General features: G+C 44.7%; 1 protein-coding gene across 1 annotated transcript in view; it reads left to right on the top strand.

The window, feature by feature from the left end:
* The first annotated feature begins 6,452 nt into the window (after positions 1–6,452).
* The window catches only part of LOC118415797 (calmodulin-A-like), a 21,929-nt gene continuing 6,702 nt past the window's right edge, over positions 6,453–21,679 (top strand). The window contains exon 1 of the mRNA XM_035820624.1: positions 6,453–7,285. Within this exon, the coding sequence (XP_035676517.1) occupies positions 6,983–7,285 (303 nt within the window). The 5' untranslated portion in view covers positions 6,453–6,982. The remainder of the gene's footprint in view (positions 7,286–21,679) is intronic.

The raw sequence follows: 21,679 nt of genomic DNA, 5'->3' as shown, positions 1-21,679 counted from the left end.
TGTACAAAGGAGGGATTTTACCAATGGGGAAACATCCAACAACATTTGACCATGTCTGATTGACGGCGACATGTCTCTGATCAATTAGATATGAAAGTAGCCATCTTTTGATGTTATCTACTTAGAATCAGATTAGCATTGGTCTTATCACATTTTTTACATGTCTTGGGGTGGTGGGACTTTGGAGCACTGGTATCTTAATTAGCTGTGTTTATTTATCAATTGTATTTTGTTATGTAGCGCTGTTAAAATTGGTATTTACACTTTGATTGTACATATGTTTGTCCTTGTTATATATGTCATTTATTCTTGAATGACCAAAAAAAACTGGGCTGTAACTTTGCGTCAATTCACTCTGGACCGTCCGAACGGACAGCTTTCGGGAACAAAAAGTATGATATAAAAGACGCCAAACTACACAAGACGTAAAGACAATAGTCGGGGCATTATCTAACATTGTGTGTATTTTTACGTATGCATTTCAATTTTTCGTTTCCACAAACAGCCTGGCCGGGCCCCGGTTCGGAAATGTGACTTTAGCATATGGGGGGAGGGGGGTGCGCATAGCTATCACTAAGTCTGAAATCTCTCTCTGTCTGTCTGTCTGTCTGTCTGTCTGTCTGTCTCTCTCTCTCTCTCTAACTGAGGAGCCCGTCTTGTTATATGTTTTTCACAGTCACCTATGATCATGATGTCACCTTGTGCTTTTCACCTGAAAAGGTTACCACACGATATTGCCACGCAGGTCCCGTCGCGTAGCCCCCCGTTATTACATCAATTTGAAAGTGCGCAATCAGGACACGGTTTGGAAATGTGGCGTTATAGCCTATGAGGGGCACATGTTTGTACTAGTACTGTAGGTGTAGCTATTGCTGAAGTGTCCGTTTTGTTTTCCCCAGTTCCCTATGATGTCACCGTGTGCGTCAGCATGTGTCTGTGAAGGTTAACACACGATATTGCCACGCAGGTCCCGTCGCACCCCCCCCCCCCGCCCCCCGTTATTTACATCAAAGCGAGCAATCAGGACCCGTTAACTCGCGTGGGCGCGACGCGACCATTCTCATTAACCTACCGCCATCTTGAATTTGGAGGTCAACATTTTGGGGGTCAAACCCTGCAATGTCGACAGTAACCTTAGCAGCATGACGGGAGTTGACGTCATAGAACGTTGTAGTGAGGTGGCGAAATGTGCAGAGCTAATGAAAACGCCGAACTACTCAATTAAAAAAGAATTCCTAGAATTTTTTTTTTAAAGAGCAAGGTTAAAGGTTTGTAAAAGTGGTTCATGGTGAAAATTGGTACTGAGGAGTGACTACTGACTAGCATTTGGTATTATGTTTTGGTCAAATGTGTTTAAGTTTATAAGGAAGGAAACAACTGACCGAGCACGCCTGCCAGCTATGTACTTAATCTCGATCATTTTCACCTGAATGAAGTGATAAAATTCGTGTCAAGTGCCTTTCAATGGATACAGACAGGGCAATACAGGGCTTCGAACTACCCTAACCACATAGCCACGTGATGCCAGGTGTTAAACATTAACAAAAGTATAAAAATGTAGCAACCAAAGCCACCGACTTCCGTACGTTTTATATTCCCGATGACTAACGGTGTTGGCCGCAGAAGTGACGGGTATAAATCCCGCTGATATTGCGGAGTCACGGACCGTGCCGGTACCATTGCCCGTGGCCTTGACGCTGTGCCCATGGCCCACAAGCCGGACCACGTCCGTGGTGACCAGCGGGGCAAATCCCACTCTACAAGATCGCTAACTGGAAATGCCATAAACGGTAAATTTTGGGTTTATTGGCATGATGAAATACATTAGCAACACATGAATGTATGGGCGAGAGTTGAAAAACTACCCTCTGGTCTTACTGGAAGCAAGGGTATTGTATAGAAGTATAAAGTCATTGTTGGAAGTTACCATTACCATCGCCATTGCGGCTAAAGCTACCAACTAGCCAATCTCTATTACAAACAGCTGATTACTTCACACATCTTGAATGAAATGAAGAATATGTAAACACAGCGTTAAGGTGTAATCTCACTGCACTTGCGTTAAGCTTGCGTCACTGCGGGATTCGTTTATCGCATCACTGCTTTGTTATTTTCTCCAATTTGTTTTATAAACTAGATATTGCTTAATACGTACAAGTATGACTTAGAAGACGACAAAATACAAAAAAAGGTAAGAAAATTCGTTTTTTTATCTCTGAAATTCGTTAAGTATCTTTCGAAGCCCGCAGTGACGCAAGCTTCAAGCACGTTCAGTGAGAGTGCGCCTTTAATTTATACTATAATGAAGTTCTCACACTTGATCAGCCAGCCGGATGTGATGCTATAGAGCGTTGCCACTGATGCTGTTAATGAGGTGATAAATAATTGACGGAGATAATTTCCTCGGCGGTGGCCGATTGCTTTCAATTAATTTGAAGGCATTTCTGTGCCGTCTTCGTTGGATCATTTTGGTGGTGTGTGTGGACAAAACACAGTCAAAAATCGTGATTATAGCTTTTCCAAAATAAGGGGAATCAGAGCTGTCAGTTTTTCCACAACAAGCCTGGAGGGGGGGGGGGGGGCATACTACATACATGTATCAAGACGATCCACTTCTCGAGTTGTTGTGTTGACAGACAGAAGGACACACACACAATCGAACGCTGCCCAAAACATACCAGAATATCCAGGTGGTTTATCAATGCTCAGTTTGACACACAGCATAAAACGGTTTTAGTCCAAACCATGTACAGTAATTTACAGGCACATGCCCTTCATGTTTTAGCGGTTTGTGCCCTTTTAAAACGCTTGCTTGTCGAAACCGATCATGGGTGCCTTCGCGACTAGCACTGCCCCAATAAAGTGCCAAGAATCTTCCCGAAACGTCAAGAATAACCGGCGCTTTGCACATGCTTTCACACTCTAAGGTTACCGTACCCTTTTCCGTGATTCGTTCGCCTGTCAGAATTGATCATGACTGATTTCAAGAGTCGTGGCCCCTCTGTGACAACATTGCAGTTGCTCTGTACTTTACGGCTTTGTCAGCACTGAAAAGTAATTAGCACTTTATTAAAGTCTTCACACACTATAACTACATGTGTACGTACTCTTTATCATGATACGCTTGTCAAAATTGGTCATGAATTTCAGAAGAAGACTTTCAGTTCCACAGTAGAAACACTGCATTTATACTTTTTAGGGTCTGTCAGCAAAAAAAACAACACGGATGGCCGCACAAACTGGAATTACATACCTTTTCCGTGATTCACTTGTCAAATGCAATCATAATTGATCATAAAGCGTTCAACTCCTCAGTAGAAATATTGCCTTTGGTCTTACCTTCTTGTGTTGTCAGAAGTAATTACACATTATCGTGGATGTCTGCACACTGGAACCTTGCCCTTTTCCGCGATTTTTTTTTCTTGTCAAAACTGATCCCGAATGATATGATTTCAGGGCTTCCAGCTCTCCAGCAACAGCATTGCCTTTGCTCTGTATTCTACCAGATTGTCAAGACCAATTAAGAGTGTACAAATGTTTACATACACTAGAGTCAGGACTGATGAATGCCTTCTGGAGTTGCGACACCTCAATGACATGCTTTTGGGCTGTACCTTTTCGAATTGTCAGAAATAATCAGCTCTTTATAGATGTCCGCACACACTAGAAATCCGTACCCTTTCCCTTGATTCGCTTGTCAAAATGATCCTCAATGATTACTAGACTTGCAACTCCCTCCTTTCAACATTAAATTCGGATTGTCACGTATGACCAGTTTTCTTACAGATGTCTCCAAACACTGGAGCTAGGTACCCTTTTCCACGAATCTTGCTTGTCAGAATTGATTGATGATTTGTAGATTAAAACTCCTCAGTGGAAACATTACATTCGGTCTGTACAAAGACTTCGGGTTGACAAGAATGACCAGTCCTTAACAAATGCCTTCACACAGTAGAGCTATAGGTACCCTTTTTCATTATTCGCTTGTCAAAATTAAATGATCATCATTGATTTCAAGGGCTGTGGCTCTTAAATTTGGTATGTACCTTCTTGGGTTGTCACGTATGATCAGTGTTTTACAAATGTCTCCACAGACTATAGTCAGGTACCCTTTCCCGCAAGTTGTGCTTGTCAGAACTAGTCATGAATGATTGCAAGAATCGCATCTCTACAGTAATTTTGTCTGTATCGTATCGGATTTTATTAGACTTATTAAGAACCTACAGATAGATGTTAGAGCTAAATCGCCTATTACGCAAGTTTCTCTTGTCATAACTGATTGATGATTTGCAAATCCTCCATAGAAGTATCACCTTCTGGGATTGTCACGAATGATCAGTGTTTTACAAATGTCTTCACACACTGGAGCTATGTACCCTTTTCCGCGAATCGTACTTGTCAGAATTGATTGATTATTTGTAGATTAAAACTCCTCAGTGGAAACATTACATTCGGTCTGTACAAAGATTTCGGGCTGTCAAAAATGATCAGTCTTTTACATATGTCTCAACACACCAGAGCTAGGTACTCTTTTCCTCGAGCCTTCATTGTCAAAACTGATTGATGATTTCTAGACTTGCAACCCCCCAGTAGAAACATTACTTTTTGTCTGTGTAAAGGTGCACTTTCACCACGGGGTTCGAAAGATACTCAACGAATTTCAGAGGTAAAAAACGAATTTCCTTACTTTTTGTGTATTTTGTCGTCTTCTAAGCCATTCTTTTACGCAATATGTTGATTATAAAAAAATCTGAGAAAATAACTTAACAGTGACGCATTGAACGAACCCTGCAGTGACGCAATCTTGACGCAAGTGCAACGAGTTTCGGGTTGTCAAGGACGATCAGTGTTTTACAAACATCTCCACACGCCAGAGCTAGGTACCATTTTTTGTGATTCGCTTGCCAAAATGATCATCAATGATTTCAAGCGTTGCAGGTCTAAAATTTGGTCTGTACCTTCTCGGATTGCCAAGAACAGTCCTTTACAGATGTCTGTACAAAGATTTCGCGCCGTCACGAACGATCAGTGTTTTACAAACGTCTCCACACGCCAGAGCTAGCTACCCTTTCCCGCCAGTTGTGCCTGTCAGCACTGATCACTAACGCCGTCAAACTTCACCCACGCGTCCATCGCTACGTTTGTTCACTGCCGTGGTGCGGTCTGGCGTTTTGCTGAGTCCGTGACTTCATATCTGCATCATCAATGGCACGAGTTCAGCACCCGCGAGAAATAAACATCAGAGACATCAATCAAAATACGAGGGGTGATCAATAAGTTCTCGGCCCCACCCAGAAATAATAAGCACAACTCGGATTTCGAAGCATAGATGTCAAGTATAAAGCAGTAGCAGTAAAAACTTCCTGACTTGTTGAAAAACAGAGATATATAAACAATTAGGCAGGCATTCGAGGTATTGCTATCAATAATATATATATTGCTATCAATAATACGGTTAATCAATAAACTTTCTATTCATCATCATCATATCTTATTCGCTCCATCGCCTAGAACAGCAGCGGGCTGCCTCGTTAACTTTCTATTAATAAAATAACATTAATCAATAACTGTAAGCAACGGCTCTCTCATGCGTTGTGCTCGAAAGATATGAATAATTTCTGTTTTGTTTATGTTTTTAATTGTGCTCAAGGAGACCCCCATAAACTAAACTAGCGGAATTTGATATCAGAATCACATCTAAATTTATACCACAGTGCGGCATTTTCTGGGTCTTCCGAGAAAGTAGAATCCCCGTAGTCATGCATCGTTCCAACCCTAACCATTCCCCTTCGATGGTGTCATCCATATCCATTGCGCAATGTAGGTCCGGGGACTTAGAGCTATTTGCGTTGGAACCCCTGTGAAACCACGCGGTCTCTTTCGGTGTTGTTCATGTATCGCGTATATCCTGGTTACCGCAATCCTTGTTTGCAGTCTTTTAGGATTTGCGATTTTGCAAATTAGGATCAGCGCTCCCCAATCCACAAAAAAACAAAAGCCGACGCCCGTAAAGGTCTGCGAAGGAGGCTATGGCTTCCTCAGACCTTTACTCCGTTTCGTCCTCCGATAAACCGTAAGGACGATTGGCGGGCGGCGCTTCGATTGGATTTCTCATCGGAGATTAACTCTGAGTGGTTCGGCCCGCCTCCCGGCACGCCCACCGTGCACGGGGTTTAATCTGCGCGCGAAGGGTTCATCTCCAGTGTGGGTAAGCGTGTGGTACATCCCCAGTGTAGGTTACCGTGTGGTTCATCTCCAGTGTGAGTAACGGTGTGGTTAGTCCCCACTTCGGGTAAGCGTGTGGCTCATCCCCAGTGTGGGCAAGCGTGTAGTTCAGCCCCAATGTGGATAACGGTGTGGTTCATCCCCAGTGTGGGTAAGCACGTGGTTCGTCCCCACTGTGAGTAAGCGTGCGGTTCATCCCTAGTGTGGGTAAGCGTGTGGTTCGTCCCCGGTGTGGGTAAGCGTGTGGTTCGTCCCCACTGTGGGTAAACAGCCGCGGATTAATCGTGTGTGTAGAGGGCACGCGCTGTGACTGTGGCTGTGAGGAGAACATTGCTCCACTCATCTCTATTTCAGTCTGTAGTGTAGCACGGCGTGGGGAACATCTGTTTCAGTCGGTACTGTTCGCGTGGGGAACTGGCTGGAAACACGTTTCTATACACTCTTACGTAATACGGGTGTGTAAGAACACGTCGTCGTCTTGAAGACGTTCTGTAGTTCTTGAAGGAAGTCGCAGCGTCTGTACGTGGTCACCCTTGCGGTTCGACGTAACGTTCATCCCGAGAGAGCGTGTATCGGACTGCCTCAAACCCGTTCTCGGGCCTACCGAGCACTCCGCCCGCAGACTTCACGCACCAGCGCCGGGCCAGATATCGGGTTACCCCCGGCGGTCTCGGCTTCCCCGCGCGCGGCTCAGCTTACCCCGCGGGCTTCACCAGGGACACAGCCGCGTGTCAGGTTTCCTGCAGGGCAGGCCAACATGGCGAGCGGCAAGGCGACAGGTCCCGCGGCCTGGGAGAAGGAACTCTCGCAGGAGGAGATCGCGGAACTGAAGCAGGCGTTCAGCGAGTTCGACAAGGGCACGGGCATGATCGACACCGGGGACCTGGGCTACATCATGCGGGCCATGGGGCAGAACCCCACCGAGCAGGAGGTACAGGACATGGTCAACGAGGTGGACCTCGACCAGTCGGGCACCATCGACTTCAACGAGTTCATGTCCGTCATGGCGCACAAGCTGCTGGAGACAGACCACGCAGAGATGCTGAGGGTCGCTTTTCGGGTACGTACGGTTGCTAAACTCGTCCTGTTATCGCTCTACTACCGTGCTATTATCGTAGTATGTTGGGGCACGAGGGGGAGGGGGGCTAGTGTCATTCCATTTTTGTCCCCACGGCAGGGCATAGCGTTCGTGTCAATTTTTAGAGTGGGTCTGGGAAAAGGTATGTACGCAGAGATGTATGTACCCTCCGAGATGGTACGAGAACAGGACGATCTTTTATCGTCCTGATTTTGTCGATCCACTGCCATAGTTTTTTGGAAGAGTAAAAGAGAAGAACGCACGCCCTGTTTCATTTTTGTCCTTACCAGCGTACCAGAAGAGCATAGTATTTTGTTTTATTAACTTAAGTGCTATGTACGTGTACTTCTAGATTCTCATCGTAGCTTTCCGGGTACATTTGTAAGCTGCAAGACCTATTATCATCCTACTGTCGTCCTACAACTGTCTAACTATCGTCTAAATAGGAACGAAAACGTCGATCCATTTCTGTGCCTAGAGCACGTCGTGGTATGTGCCTAACTTCCGTGTCAGTTTTTAGTGTGGTTATTTGTTAGTATGACCCATGGACCAAAAAAAGATAATACACGAAGACATGGGGTTTATGATACAAAATAGAACGAGCTATGGTCGTCGTACTTTCTACTACAGAAACACAGGTATTAGGCAGGGGCAAGTTTGTCTACTTTTGTGCTCCCTGTACGACTTGGTATGGCGGGCTGTTCGTCATGTCGATTTTAGTGCAGACCTTTATGTAGTAGTTATCGACAGTAACTAGAAGTCTTTATATAATAATGCTGAAATCACCGTTAAAAGGATCACAGAAACGCCGCACATCCTTGCAATAGTGCACGTCTGTGTTGCGTTGTTTCCCTTCTGTCTGGTTCCGTAACTCCCCTAAGCTGTGAGTTAGTTTTAGGATCTACCGTCAAAGTCTCTAAAGATACCGATTGGCTTTCTTCACATCCCCTGCTGCCTGTAAAAATATCAGAAGAACAACATTTATCCAGCGAGTTAGCGTGTTTTGCAGCAGACTGACTGCGAGATTGCCCCGTGGCTGTGTCTCTCCGGTTGGCCCGCAGCCACTAACAACAATGTTCCACCCGCGACCCTACAGGCAAAACGCTGACCAGGGTCGGGGTAAATATAGCTGCCAACATGTTTGTTAGAAGCGTTCGTTGTTGCCACATGCAGCTGCCATGTAATGTTCAGCCACTTGAAAAAAAACTCTTCCGTTTAAAAGATTCCATTCTTTACAGAAGCAGCGGACGGTTGGACATGTCTTGTTAGACGTTATATGTGTGCCCTACGTCACACCCCCCGCGTGCGAGCCCCGTTTGTCTCCTGCCCGTCCCGTTGTTCACAGAATGGGTTCATCTCCGACATAAATCAGGATCGGCTGCAGCCCGGCTGTCTCGTAAAACCTTCTATAACCACGTTCATCCTCATCAGGCCACGGCTTCCCAACTCACACCGGCTTCCGAAGCTGTCAGAGGGCTAGCCCCTACCAGGCTGACTACGCTGGCTACTGTAGGAAGAATGGTTTGCCAATAGAGTTCACACCGGCTGTCAGGGGGCTAGTCTCTACCAGACTGATTACCTACGTAGTCCATTGACCTCCTGGGCGTTGGGGGACAAGGCAGACATGAAATAGGAGAGACTGACTTTGCTAGCTATTATTTTATCGGGAGAATAATTTGTCACGAGGTGCTACTGCTGATGACGGAATAGGTTTTATTGCCGCCGTGTGCTGATAGCTCCCGTCTTCTATGTAGAGTTAGTCTCTACCAGACAGACTACGGTCTCCTCATAGGGAGATTAATTTGCCATAGGAGTTGAACCGAGTTCTGCGATCCCCGCACCCCCGTAGGAAGGCCTGGTGGAGGCTATCAAAGGGCTGGGATGTTTCGGAATAGGTTTTATTGCCACCTTGTGCCGATAGCTCCCGTCTTCTAGGTAGAGCTAGTCTCTACCAGACTGCCTACGGTCTCCTCGTAGGGGGGGGGGGGGTAATTTGCCAGGGGAGTTTTGCCAGATGGGGAACATCAACCGAAGCGTGGATTTACTCCCATTGCCAATTTCCGATTTTTTCCCTCCGAATTCTGCGATCCCCGCACCCCCGTAGGAAGGTCTGGTGGAGGCTATCAAAGGGCTGGGATGTTTCTGCTGAATACTGGATAGGTATTATTGCCAACGTGTGCTGATAGCTTGACTTCTCTATGTACAACACCTACTGGCGATAGTGGCGATAGCGCTGTCAGGCTTCCGAAGCTGTCAAAGAGCTAGTCACTACCAGACTGACTATGATGGTTATTATAGGAAGAATAAATTGCCAGGGGAGTTTTGCTACCAGAGGAGTTGGCCGGCCGATAGTCTCTACCAGACTGACTACGCTGTCTGTTATAGGAAGAACAATTTGTCAGTAGAGATCATACCAGCTTCCGAAGCTGTGAAAGGGCTGGGATGTTTTGGCCAATAGTCCCTACCAGACTGGCTATGCTGGCCATTATTGTATAGGGAGAATAATTCGTCAGGAGAGATCACACCGGCTTCCGAAACTGTCAGAGGGTTGGGTTGTTTCTGCTGATTACGGGATAGGTTTTATTGCCACCGTGTGCTGATAGTTCCCGTCTTCTATGTAAAACACCGACCGGCGATATTAGCGGCTATAGCGAGGTGCCAAACCATGTCAGACTTCCGAAGCTGTCAGAGGGTTAGTCTCTACCAGACTGACTAGGCTGGCTATTATAAGGGGAATAATTTGCCAGGGGAGTTTTGCTACCAGATGATATAGTCGGCCTGAACCTAAGCGTGGACTGACTCCTCTGGCCAATTTGCCGTTTTTTTTGCTGGAATTCTACGATCCCCGCACTCCCGTAGAGAGGCCTGGTTTTTACTGCCACCGTGATAGCTCCCGTCCTCTAAGTACAACGCTGTACGGCCCGGCCGGGGATCAAACTCACCCCCTACCGAATGCTAGGTGAACGGAAATTTCCACATCCCTTTCTCCAGATTCATGCACACCCTGAGTTTATTTGTTTATTTCTGTTTTCTTTATACAGGGTTGACACACTCAGTGCTTTACGCACTGCTTTCCAGGCGTGCCCTGTACAAGTTGAGCATGACCCCAAAAGTATGACGCAACACCCGACACTATATCAGCCATGCTTGTGACCGTGGTGAATTGAAATCTGGAAAAGTTGACGGGACTATTGGGGATATTTTATATCTGTGGCCCTGAACTCTCCCAGAGGGTTCATACAAATGATTTCTGGTTTCTGTTGTTACGGACCAGGGGGTTAAAAGATCGAATTCCGGCGGTGTTACTCACCTAGCTTGCACGCTGCTTTAAAAGGTAGTGCAATCCTTAAGACGTGGTGTTCGGACCTTTAATTGTGGTTCATCGTACTTGTTAAAAACCGCACGGACATTTCCCCGTACAATCAACCTGTATGTACTGATGATCAATACGTTAGTACTTGCAGAGCAGGTAAACCAGTGAGCTGAAACGTTAACGGGTTTGGAATAGTGTAAAGTGAACCTGGTTGTCATTGCCCTGAAGATGGCAGACGGTCATCAAAACGAAGGCTCTTAAAAAGATGTGCACGTGGTTGTGAATACAGGACTTTGTTACTGCTCCTTCTTTTTCTCCCTCCTTGACCAACCACTCACGATTGGGATACATTATTGCTTTTGTAATGACCCCGGCTTGTCTGCGTTTAGACGCAAGGACCATTTATCCACCTGGTCATCGTCATATCTTTCCACTCCAACACTGGATCCAATGGCAGCAATGTTGGCCTGTCGAAGGTCGATGTTGGTGCAGACTGGGCTCAGTTTGCAGATCTGTAGCCAGCCAGAAAACCCTGCCCGGTTGCCGTAAACCAGACTCTGACCTGCTCCTGCCGCAGCTGCACGAGGAGAGTCGTAAAACCGCGGATTGAGGCTGAACTTTGAGTGTTTCCGTGATAACTGCTGAGCGACACGCCGCCGCGGCACGGTGGGTTATAGGGGCTGTAAATTAGCGCGGGAAGCCGGGGCCGTGTCGTCAGCTGCGCGGGAAGATATCGTCTGTATGTGGACATATGACGTAATATTTTCCCTATTTGCTTTTGGACAGCCGAGGACAATGTGGCACTGTACTCAAGGTTTTGTAACTTATATTCAACAGTGCCACATACACGGTGCAGACAGAAAGTAAAGGTAGTCTTTTACCTCTCCGACCGAAGTCAGGTACCCATTTTTACACCTGGGTGAAGTGAGGAAGGTCGTGTAAAGTACATTTCCCAAGGGCACAACGTCGGGGGCGCGGTGGGTATCGAACTCAGGACCTATAGGTTCCAAGCCGAACGCTCTACCATTTACACCACGCCCGACAACGTCATCTTTGTATATAGGTACTCAGAAATGAAGTGCTATAGATATGCCATGGACCTTATATAACGTCCTTGAATATGAGAATTATGAATGTGGTGTAGATAGAGGCTGTAAATTTGCCGAGAAGGCAGGGAAGTGTCGTCAGCTGCGGGGGAAGATATCGCATGTATGTGGAGATATGACGTCATCTTCGTATATAGGTACTCAGAAATGAAGTACTATAGATATGCCAAGGACCCTATATGATATAACTTCCTTAGGTATGAGAATTATGAATGTGGTGCAGATAGGAGCGGTAAATTTGTGGAAAGGCAGGGAAGTGTCGTCAGCTGCGCGAGCTGATATCGTCTGTAAGTGGAAATATGACGTCATCTCGATATCTAGGCACTCGGAAATGAAGTGCTACATATATGCCTAGGACCTTACATAACGTCCTTGGATATGAGAATTATGAATGTGGTGTAGATAGAAGCTGCAAATTTGCGAGGAAAGGCAGGGAAGTGTCGTCAGCTGCGGGGAAATGTATGTGGAGATATGACGTCATCTTGGTACATAGGCACTCAGAAATGAAGTGCTGTAGATATGCGAACTTTGAATGTGATGAAAAAAGTTGGAAACAGGAGGTCACCTTCAATTTAAGATTCATTTGTTTAACCAGAACATAACGCTCAGTTGGTCCCTTATAAGCTCAGTCGGTTGGGGGTTCATAGTTAAGCTCCAGCTTCCAATTTGGTAATTGGAAGAAACCGGTTCGAATCCGGTGAAGGGTATTGTGCACCAATCTTTCAGTAGGTATGTAAAATGGGGGTCGTATTCGAGGAGGTGCCTCCAGCACTTTATAACAGCCTCACTACTCATACGGGTACCACTGGCTGTACTACACGGTGACTACAAGACAAATGAAGACATAGAAATCTTTATTGACACGACAAAAAAGAAACTCATACAAGAAACTCGATTAGTTTAGTTGTCAATTTTAGAGGATTGTTGCTGCACAGGGACACCTAACTTTTCTGAGCCAGCGGTAACTACGGAAGATGGTACTTAGACTTTGTATCCAGATAAGGGAAATGTCTTTGCTAAATTTCCGGTTAATTGTAAAAAGTAAGAAAAGTAGAATGTCGCTCAAGAGGATGGACTCGATGTGTTTTTTTTTTAAGACAGTCATCTGTACAGAAAATGAGAAAGAACCGTCCACGTTTGTTACACACGCAACCCTTAGAAAACAAGTGTAGAAACATGTTACTATTGGACCTCCCCATATCTGCTTGTAGATCACATCACGTCCTCTAAAATGCCTTCAACCGCTCGGAGCATTTTACCTCGTGTTAAAACAACATGTGCACAGAAGCGGCCCCTTGAAGACAAGATTTAAAAAATGTTACAATTGCACCTCCCCACATCTGCTTGTAGATCACATCACGTCCTCTATAAAATGCCTTCAAACCGCTCTGCGCGTTTTACCGCGTGTTAAAACAACATGTGTACAGAAGCGGCGACGCTCCTGTGGGTTTACGGGCCGACTGATCTCATACTTTACTCGGGCAGACACAAGAGTCGTTATGCCATAACGTTTGGGATCAAGGCTTTCACTGCGCGCAGATAGGGTCCTCTATCACATAAATGCCGTATGATATGTCCGCTTCGTTCTAACGTTTCACAGTAAAGTAAAAGGTGCTCGTAAAAACTTATGCCCATGACGATTTTTCTGCTAATGTGACGTTGCATTATTCATGCTGGGAATAACATCACGGAGGGTGCGGGTAGGGCGGTATTGGTATGTGGACGGTACCAAAATCTCTCAAAAGGGGAGGGTTTGGAGAATCTGGTTTCGGCAGTCCAGCCATCAGGTGTTTAAATTTTATGTGATAAAAGAAGCATTTTTTCAGAATAATTTGCTTTATGCCACTCATTTAAGATAGTGCTTTGAAAAATTCTTAAATCTTTTTTTTACAGCCCTTACGACACATTTCCCTTGCACAACAACGTAGCTCAGAGCTGACTAGTTATTACGTGAAACCATTCGGGGCGGTGAGATCAAAGTCTGGACAATAAGTTCAAAGGATGTTCATGACATACGATACCGCCATACGTCATGTACGGTGGCATAGGAACTATAATCTCCCGCCGAAGTGCTCTTCACATTCCTCCACAATAACAGCAATAACGTATGAAGTATTCATGATGATGCCCTGAGGCTTTCAGGATGTTACGTCAGGCGATAACATCTAAATTGTTTCCATAAGAATAGTTTATCACCCAGATGCGATGTTTCCTGGCTCCAATTTCTGCTCGGTTGAACTGCGCGTGTTTTCGTCTGTCCTCAGGTGACCCATAATGCTTTACGATCACCGTCTGTTTGAGATGAGGTTATCTTACACCGGTCGGCCATGTTGGGTCACAGGTCAGCCGATTTCCGAAGTCGACTACAGTATCGGCCATGTGTAACGCGATATCCAGCTGTTATGTAGTAGTAAACAGGTAACAGTAGCCGTTACAGGCATGCTGGAGTATAAGCAACATAATCTCTAACGGCCACGCTGAAGTATGTTGGAAGCATAGGGCCAACAATCATTCCTCCCCTTACTGACCTACCTTTCTACGTAACCCTGAAGTAGTTATAGAGATGGATTTAAATGATCATAGTTTCAGAAGTTACAGTGTCAGAAGTATCAAGCTGTCCGGTTGGTGAAAGCTTCCTATCACCTGGATCAATTCTGTCCATACAGACACTCTCCAGACATGTAGACTCCGTCATGCCTGGTTACAGTTCCTTACAGCAGATCCAAGACGCTGTCTGGCTCCTTCATTCTCCATGCAATAATGCCTCACTGCATCCCTAAAGCATCTCAACTTCGAATTTTTTCCTTGTCCTAATTGTTGTTGCTGGCATCCGTCTGTCTCTGAAGACAATGGTAGGCAGACAGTTCCTTGCCGTCTGCCTGGCCTGCACGTGACTTTTTAAGGTGAAGGAGGGATGTGCACGTCCTTCTCCACCCTCTCGTCCACAGGGATAAGAATTGCATGCAACGTGTAAGACGGCACAAGTAGATGCAGCTTTGTTATTTAGAGTTTCCGTCTCCTATGAGGACGTCCGACCAAGGATGCAAGGGGTTCCTCCTACCCCTGACTCGTGTATAGCGGATACCAATTCCTTACAATAAACCACATTGACTTGCCAGTTTGCCCAGCAATTGTTCCACACGCAGCCCCTAAGGCGTCTGGCTTCCCCAGTTTGGAGTGTAATCATTCCTTGCTCGTTCCTGAACTGTTGCCAAGCCTTAGATCTCCCCACAAGGTCAGAAGAAGGATGAGCTTTCTTGTGAAGTTGGCGGGAAACATGATCATTACCTTGTCCCTGTCAGGTTCAGTCAGGGCTGGCACGGAAGGAACGGGCACAGTAGCTTCTTTGGTAATAGCCGGCAGACATGTACAGTCGCCTAAGGGAGTTAGTTGGACCGCTCACGTGCACTAATGCTTGCGGGAAGTTTCGCTTCGGTATCTCTCTGCAGATGTAGCGTTCCAACTTTTTTGTACGCCTTGTATTTTTGTTGTTGCAACATATATCTACAAGGCATGACACACTCAAGTCGTAATTATTATGTTATATTAGCGCCGCCAAGTTCAGTCAGGACTGGCAAGGAAGAGCCGGGCACAGTAGTTTCTCTGGTAATAGCCGGCAGACAGTCGCCTAAGGGAGTTAGTTGAACCGCTCACGTGCACCAAAGCTGGCGGGAAGTTTCGCCTCGCTATCCCTGTGCAGATGGAGCGTTTCAACTTTTTTTGTACGCCTTGTATTTTTTTTATTGCAACATATATCTACATGACATGGTGGCGACACACTCAAGTCGTAATTATTACGTTATATTAGCGCCGCCAAGTTTAGTCAGGGCTGGCACGGAAGAGCCGGGCACAGTAGTTTCCATGGCAATAGCCGACAGACAGTCGCCTATGGGAGTTAGTTGGACCGCTCACGTGCACCGGCAATGGCAGGAAGTTTCGCCTTGCTATCCCTGTGCAGATGTAACGTTTCAACTTTTTTGTAAGCCTAGTATTTTTTATTGCAACATATATCTACAAGACATGGTGGCCACACTCAAGTCGTAATTATTATGTTATATTAGCGCCGCCAAGTTCAGTCAGGGCTGGCACGGAAGAACCGGGCACAGTAGCTTCTTTGGTAATAACCGGCAGACAGTCGCCTAAGGGAGTTAGGCTACTCATATCACGTACACCGAATCGGCCAGGAAGTTTCGCCTTGCTATCCCTGTGCAGATGTAGCGTTTCAACTTTTTTGTAAGCCTAGTATTTTTTTTTTCATTGCAACATATATCTACAAGGCATGGTGGCCACACTCAAGTCGTAATTATTATGTTATATTAGCGCCGCCAAGTTCAGTCAGGGCTGGCACGGAAGAACCGGGCACAGTAGCTTCTTTGGTAATAACCGGCAGACAGTCGCCTAAGGGAGTTAGGCTACTCATATCACGTACACCGAATCGGCCAGGAAGTTTCGCCTTGCTATCCCTGTGCAGATGTAGCGTTTCAACTTTTTTGTAAGCCTAGTATTTTTTTTTTCATTGCAACATATATCTACAAGGCATGGTGGCCACACTCAAGTCGTAATTATTATGTTATATTAGCGCCGCCAAGTTCAGTCAGGGCTGGCACGGAAGAGCCGGGCACAGTAGTTTCTCTCGTAATAGCCGACAGACAGTCGCCAAAGGGAGTTAGAGAGCTCACGTGCACCAAAGCTGGCGGAAAGTTTCGCTACGATATCTCTCTGTGCAGATGTAGTGTTTCTGAATCAACTTTTTTTGTACGGCTTGTATTTTTTTATTGCAGCATATAGCTAAAAGACAGGGTGGCGACACACTCAAGTCGCAACTTAAATTAGTGCCGCTACCGAAAACAAATAGAAGCACACGGTTACTGAATATAATAAAACAAAACAAAACAACAGATAATTAAAAAAAATAAGCAAATCAAAAATCGAAATGAAAATATATAATAAAAGATATTATAATTCCATCTTATCGCTCCATCTCCTAATCCAGCAGCGAGGTGCATCGTTGGCCTCTCTTAGATTAAAAGATACAAGAACTGAGGATATGATATTAACTTAGTCCCTTAAGACTGGCAGGGATGGTGCTTAGTCGTCCTTGAAGCGATTGGTATCTATCAAGAGAGTTTGACATTGGGGAATTGTATTCGTACTTGTATTTACCTTGTATTCTCACGCGTGTTGCAAAGAAATTGGCTATTGTATTTACAGAATGCTGTTTGTGTTACCTTCACATAGCTGTCCTTACCAGTGACGGCATCAGGCAGAAATCTGTTCATCTATGGGATATGGTACACATACGGCAATGGCTGTATAACGACAGAGAGGTCCGAAGAAATTTGGAAATCTGGACCCTTTAAAAGCCATTTCCTGCATTTCATTGGTAAATTTCGCTAGGTTTCATGAAATTTCCAAGTGAAGTTTCACGTTTCAGTTTGATTGGGGGGGGGGGGGGGTCTTCCTCCATGTCCCCATGTGTCGCTGCCACTGTAACCAGCCAATGAGACTGACTGTTATCTAACTTTGTAACTCTTCTGTTTGCACTGAAGTACACCATTACTTCCATCCATGGCGTGATGTGTATATCTATTGCTATGGAGATCTGGGATAGAATAACGAGTCGGCACGCCGGATCAAGGCTGCAGCCCCGGGTAAGGTTCTGTTACGCTGTTTGGAGCTTGTTTACAAGGCCACACGGTATCAGTGGCTCTCAATGTCTGACTGTGACGCCAACTTTCACGTTGGAACGGGACTGCTGCGTTAAACCAGATGAAATTGCAAGGTATTTCATGCGTAAACTCTTTTCTAGCCCCTTATGACACTACAGTCTTTCCCGTTGTTCCAAGAGCTGTTGGACCCTCGAGTGACAACAAGAAGATGATGATCCTCTCAAACCCCAGGACAAACAGCCAGTAATATTCTTGATAGATCTGAAATCCCCTGGGAAAAGGAAGGCCTTGTTGATTTGATTATATGGATGACATCAATTTTCGGCTGTTTCCAATCAGGTTTTCAACCATACTGTACATCGTACAAAGCAGCTTCAAAATAAGGAAATGTAGGCCAAGGATTGCAAAAACAAACATCGAAAAATTGATAGCAATATATATATAGTGTCATAGAATACTCCAAGGTCACAGAAGATGTGAAAGAACAGAAATGAAGAATCTATTGTTCGGTAAACTATACTCCGTGTGTTCAACCTTCGTGACTACTTGTCTTGGTTTCATAATAAAGGCAACTTTTTGGGTCAAACTTTTTTATTCGCACACTCTCATCAGTTTCTGGTCCCCAGAGGATGCCATCCTAATAATCAAATCAACATGGCTTAAAATTCGTAGAAAACTTTGATGGTTTAAAAAATAACATGTCCGAGAGACCGTTTCCTTCTGACCTTGTCTGCTCCACCACCTTAATACATCCTGTCCTCCGATGCTTCATTAACGACGTGTTTTTCCCCGCCTAACCCGAAAGTTTTAATAGTGCATTACTCTTGATCCTGGCAGAGCGGACGTTACACAACACCATCTGTCCACACCACTGAAGGCTAATATCGCAGAGTGCCCCGATCCATACGCAAGCCGGGCGGACAGGAAAATTAAATTATGGAGGCAACCAACATTCTAAGTGGCTTTTCTGCGTTCAATTACGCGATTGCCCGTCCGACCGTGGGTAGCTGGGCGGAGTTCGGCAGCTCTCTGTCAGAACTATCTGGGGTGGGTGGGTGTTATGGCTTCCTCACGCCTTACTAGCTACCGTTTCTTCCGTGAAGAACAATTCAGTATTTTTTGCCGGGGCGCCGCAGGCGCCCGGCTTTGTCCCCGGTTTAATGGTTCGTCCTTGGATGGGTCTGCTATGGTCGCAAAATGTACCGTGCGTTTTTACGACAATTCTCAGCCCTTCTCAGCCCTTCAAATAAACGCAATGTACCGTGCGTTTTTACGACAATTCTCAGCCCTTCTTAGCCCTTCAAATAAACGTTGTAAGAATACTGTTTATCCATGACCTCTACTCGTACAGAAAACATTGCAGCGCTCATTAGCAAAGTCTAGGAAAGGAAAATGTTTCTTGATTTGCAGTAAAACACTGGTCATGTAACATTTGAGGAGTTGTCGTTAAATCGCACGGTTCATTTTGCGATAGCGTTGACGGGTCCGGGTATTTAGCGGAATAACCCGGAATAACCCGGAATAACCCGGAATAACCTTAATAAAGGATGAAAGCTACCGAAATACAGTGTGCTTTGATAAGTTAAGATCGCAGAATGCAATATTTTGGCATAAAATAATGTATATATGGCCATGGGAACAAGAAATATTACGGTTATTCCGGGTTATTCCGGGTCATTTCGGGTTATTCCGGTAAATACCCTCACGGGCGTTGACGGTGCGGAGGAGGTGAGATTTTTATCGTACAGAAATTGGTACAGTTTGTAAAGTTATCTTTCTGGAATTCGGATGTATTAAAATATAACATTACATTCTAAGGCGTAGTGTCATGTGAGTAAAATGAGCACGACATTTGACGAAAGATTTTGTGGAGGGTATACAGTCAAGTTTATTGTGCAACGATTGGAACAGTTTACGTGCGGGTGGGAGGGGGGCGTGCGTCTATATATGCAGCTGCAGGAGGTCCTGCAGGACATTTTCGATCGTAAGAGTAACGTACAATTTGAAAAGATAGTGATCATGAATTCGGACACATTGAAACATATTTCCAAGGAACGGTATATAGTTTTTTTAGTAAAACCAGTGTGTGGGGATTGACGAGAATTTAGATAGTTTAATGGTGCACTGTGCTTGAGCCGATGCGAGGCATTATGCAGGGCATTTTTGATTGTAAAAATATCGTACAAGTTGAAAAGATGGATCGGATTCTAATACATTAAAACATACATTTCCAAAGAATAGTAGAAAACAACGGATTGTAGCTAACTGTTAAACAATCAGCAAAGCAGTTGGCAAGATGTCACACCTGAACTTTTGTAGATTTTTGCTTTTTGTTGGTACTAGTAAGATGTTATGTGATCAAGACAATATTTTCTTTCTGTTTCAGTGACGCCTTAGACTGTTCTCTGCTATATATACAAGTGACACAGTAATATACAGAAACTTACAGCTAGCAAAAGTCTGTACTCAATAAGATTTTACACAGTACACATTTATACTTCTTCTGCTGAAATCTACGCATTACATTTTGCATCCAACCAAAGAGGTTTGAAAGAGAGTCCTTGATCCAACCAAATTAGACCTTGAGACCTATTAACAGATCATTGATCACTGTGCATTTTGCACATACCAGACTCAATCGTGCCACTGAGCACTGCATTTTGCACACACCAGACCAATTGTGCCACTGAGCACTGTGCATTTTGCACACACCAGACCTATCGTGCCATTGAGCACTGTGCATTTTGCACACACCAGACCTATCGTGCCATTGAGCACTGTGCATTTTGCACACACCAGACCAATCGTGCCATTGAGCACTGTGCATTTTGCACACACCAGACCAATCGTGCCATTGAGCACTGTGCATTTTGCACACACCAGACTCAATCGTGCCACTGAGCACTGTGCATTGTGCAAATAAAGTCAAGCAAAGAACACATATATTGTGAACAATGTGTGAATCTATTTTATCGGGAAAATACCACCAAGGTGACATCATTTTCAGTGGAGATAATAGAGGCAAACAATGCACTGCAAATGCTTTAATGGCAGTTGTTAACCACAGTACTTGCAGACAAGCAATTACCTGGACAAGTACAGACCTTGATGGTGTACTTTTTCAAGGAGATGCACTATACACCTACATAAAACCATCACTAAGATCTGGTGTGGAGTTCCTCTCCGTTGATGATATTCCAGACTATTTGCAACTTTACAACAATACTGTACGTGTATCAATAAAAGAGTCTTACACTGGAGACATATTTGCCACAGAAGCAGTCTATCCTTATTACACCTTAAAGAAAGCCCTAGAAGCAGCATTTGCTGAATCCAACACTTGTCTTTTCATAACAGCACATGGAATAACTGGTTCAACAGTAGCATTGTTGCACGCTGATAACAAGTATTTTGTTTATGACTCACATGCCAGAAGTCCCATAACAGCATTGCCAGATAGCCATGGCACTTCTACTTTAAGCATGCACAGTTCAAACAGCAATCTAGTTTCATTCTTGCAACAACTTAACTGGAACACAACATGCAATTTTGAGGTTGTCCCAGTACAAGCAGAAAATGTTTTCTTATCAGTTGAACCTACTGGTATACACATTATCAATCTGACTAGCAATGTTTCTTCTATGATTGAGTCAGAAAACTGCTTTCAAGTTCAACAACAACACACATACACCTTGGTTAAACCAGAGTTTGTATCTACGAAAGAGAACCTACAACAACCAAACACAGCATTTCCATTTGCACCACATTGTAACCAAAGTACTGGGAAAAACATTGTGCCATGCACCACAAGCAAACATCCAAGTGCTATGCCAGAGAACAGGAATGAAGGCCTCTTGAATCAATTAGTAATGTCACCAAATGCAGCATCAAATTTAAATGATAAAAAAGTGCAAGGTCTTGCAATCCAAAGCGCAATATGCAAGGACAAACAAGAAAAACAAACCTATCAACAGAAGACAGAGAGTCTTGCAGAACAAAGAACATCATACAAAGCAAAGAAAGCAAATGAGACCTGTGAGCAAAAAGCAGCACAGCAAAGAGCATCATATAAAGCAAAACGAGCAAATGAGACCCCTGAGGAAAAAGATGAAAGACTTGCAAAACGAAGAACATCATACAAAGCAAAACAAGCAAATGAGACCCGTGAGCAAAAAGATGAAAGACTTGCAAAACGAAGAGCTTCATACAAAGCAAAACAGGCAGATGAGACAACTGAGCAAAAAGCAGATAGACTTGCACAGGAAAGAGCAAAACGAGCAAATGAGAC

Source organism: Branchiostoma floridae, chromosome 5 (assembly GCF_000003815.2).
Source record: "Branchiostoma floridae strain S238N-H82 chromosome 5, Bfl_VNyyK, whole genome shotgun sequence".
Classification (NCBI taxonomy): Eukaryota; Metazoa; Chordata; class Leptocardii; order Amphioxiformes; family Branchiostomatidae; genus Branchiostoma; species Branchiostoma floridae.
Note: the sequence above shows the minus strand (reverse complement) of the source record. Positions and strands in the feature narration are given on the sequence as shown.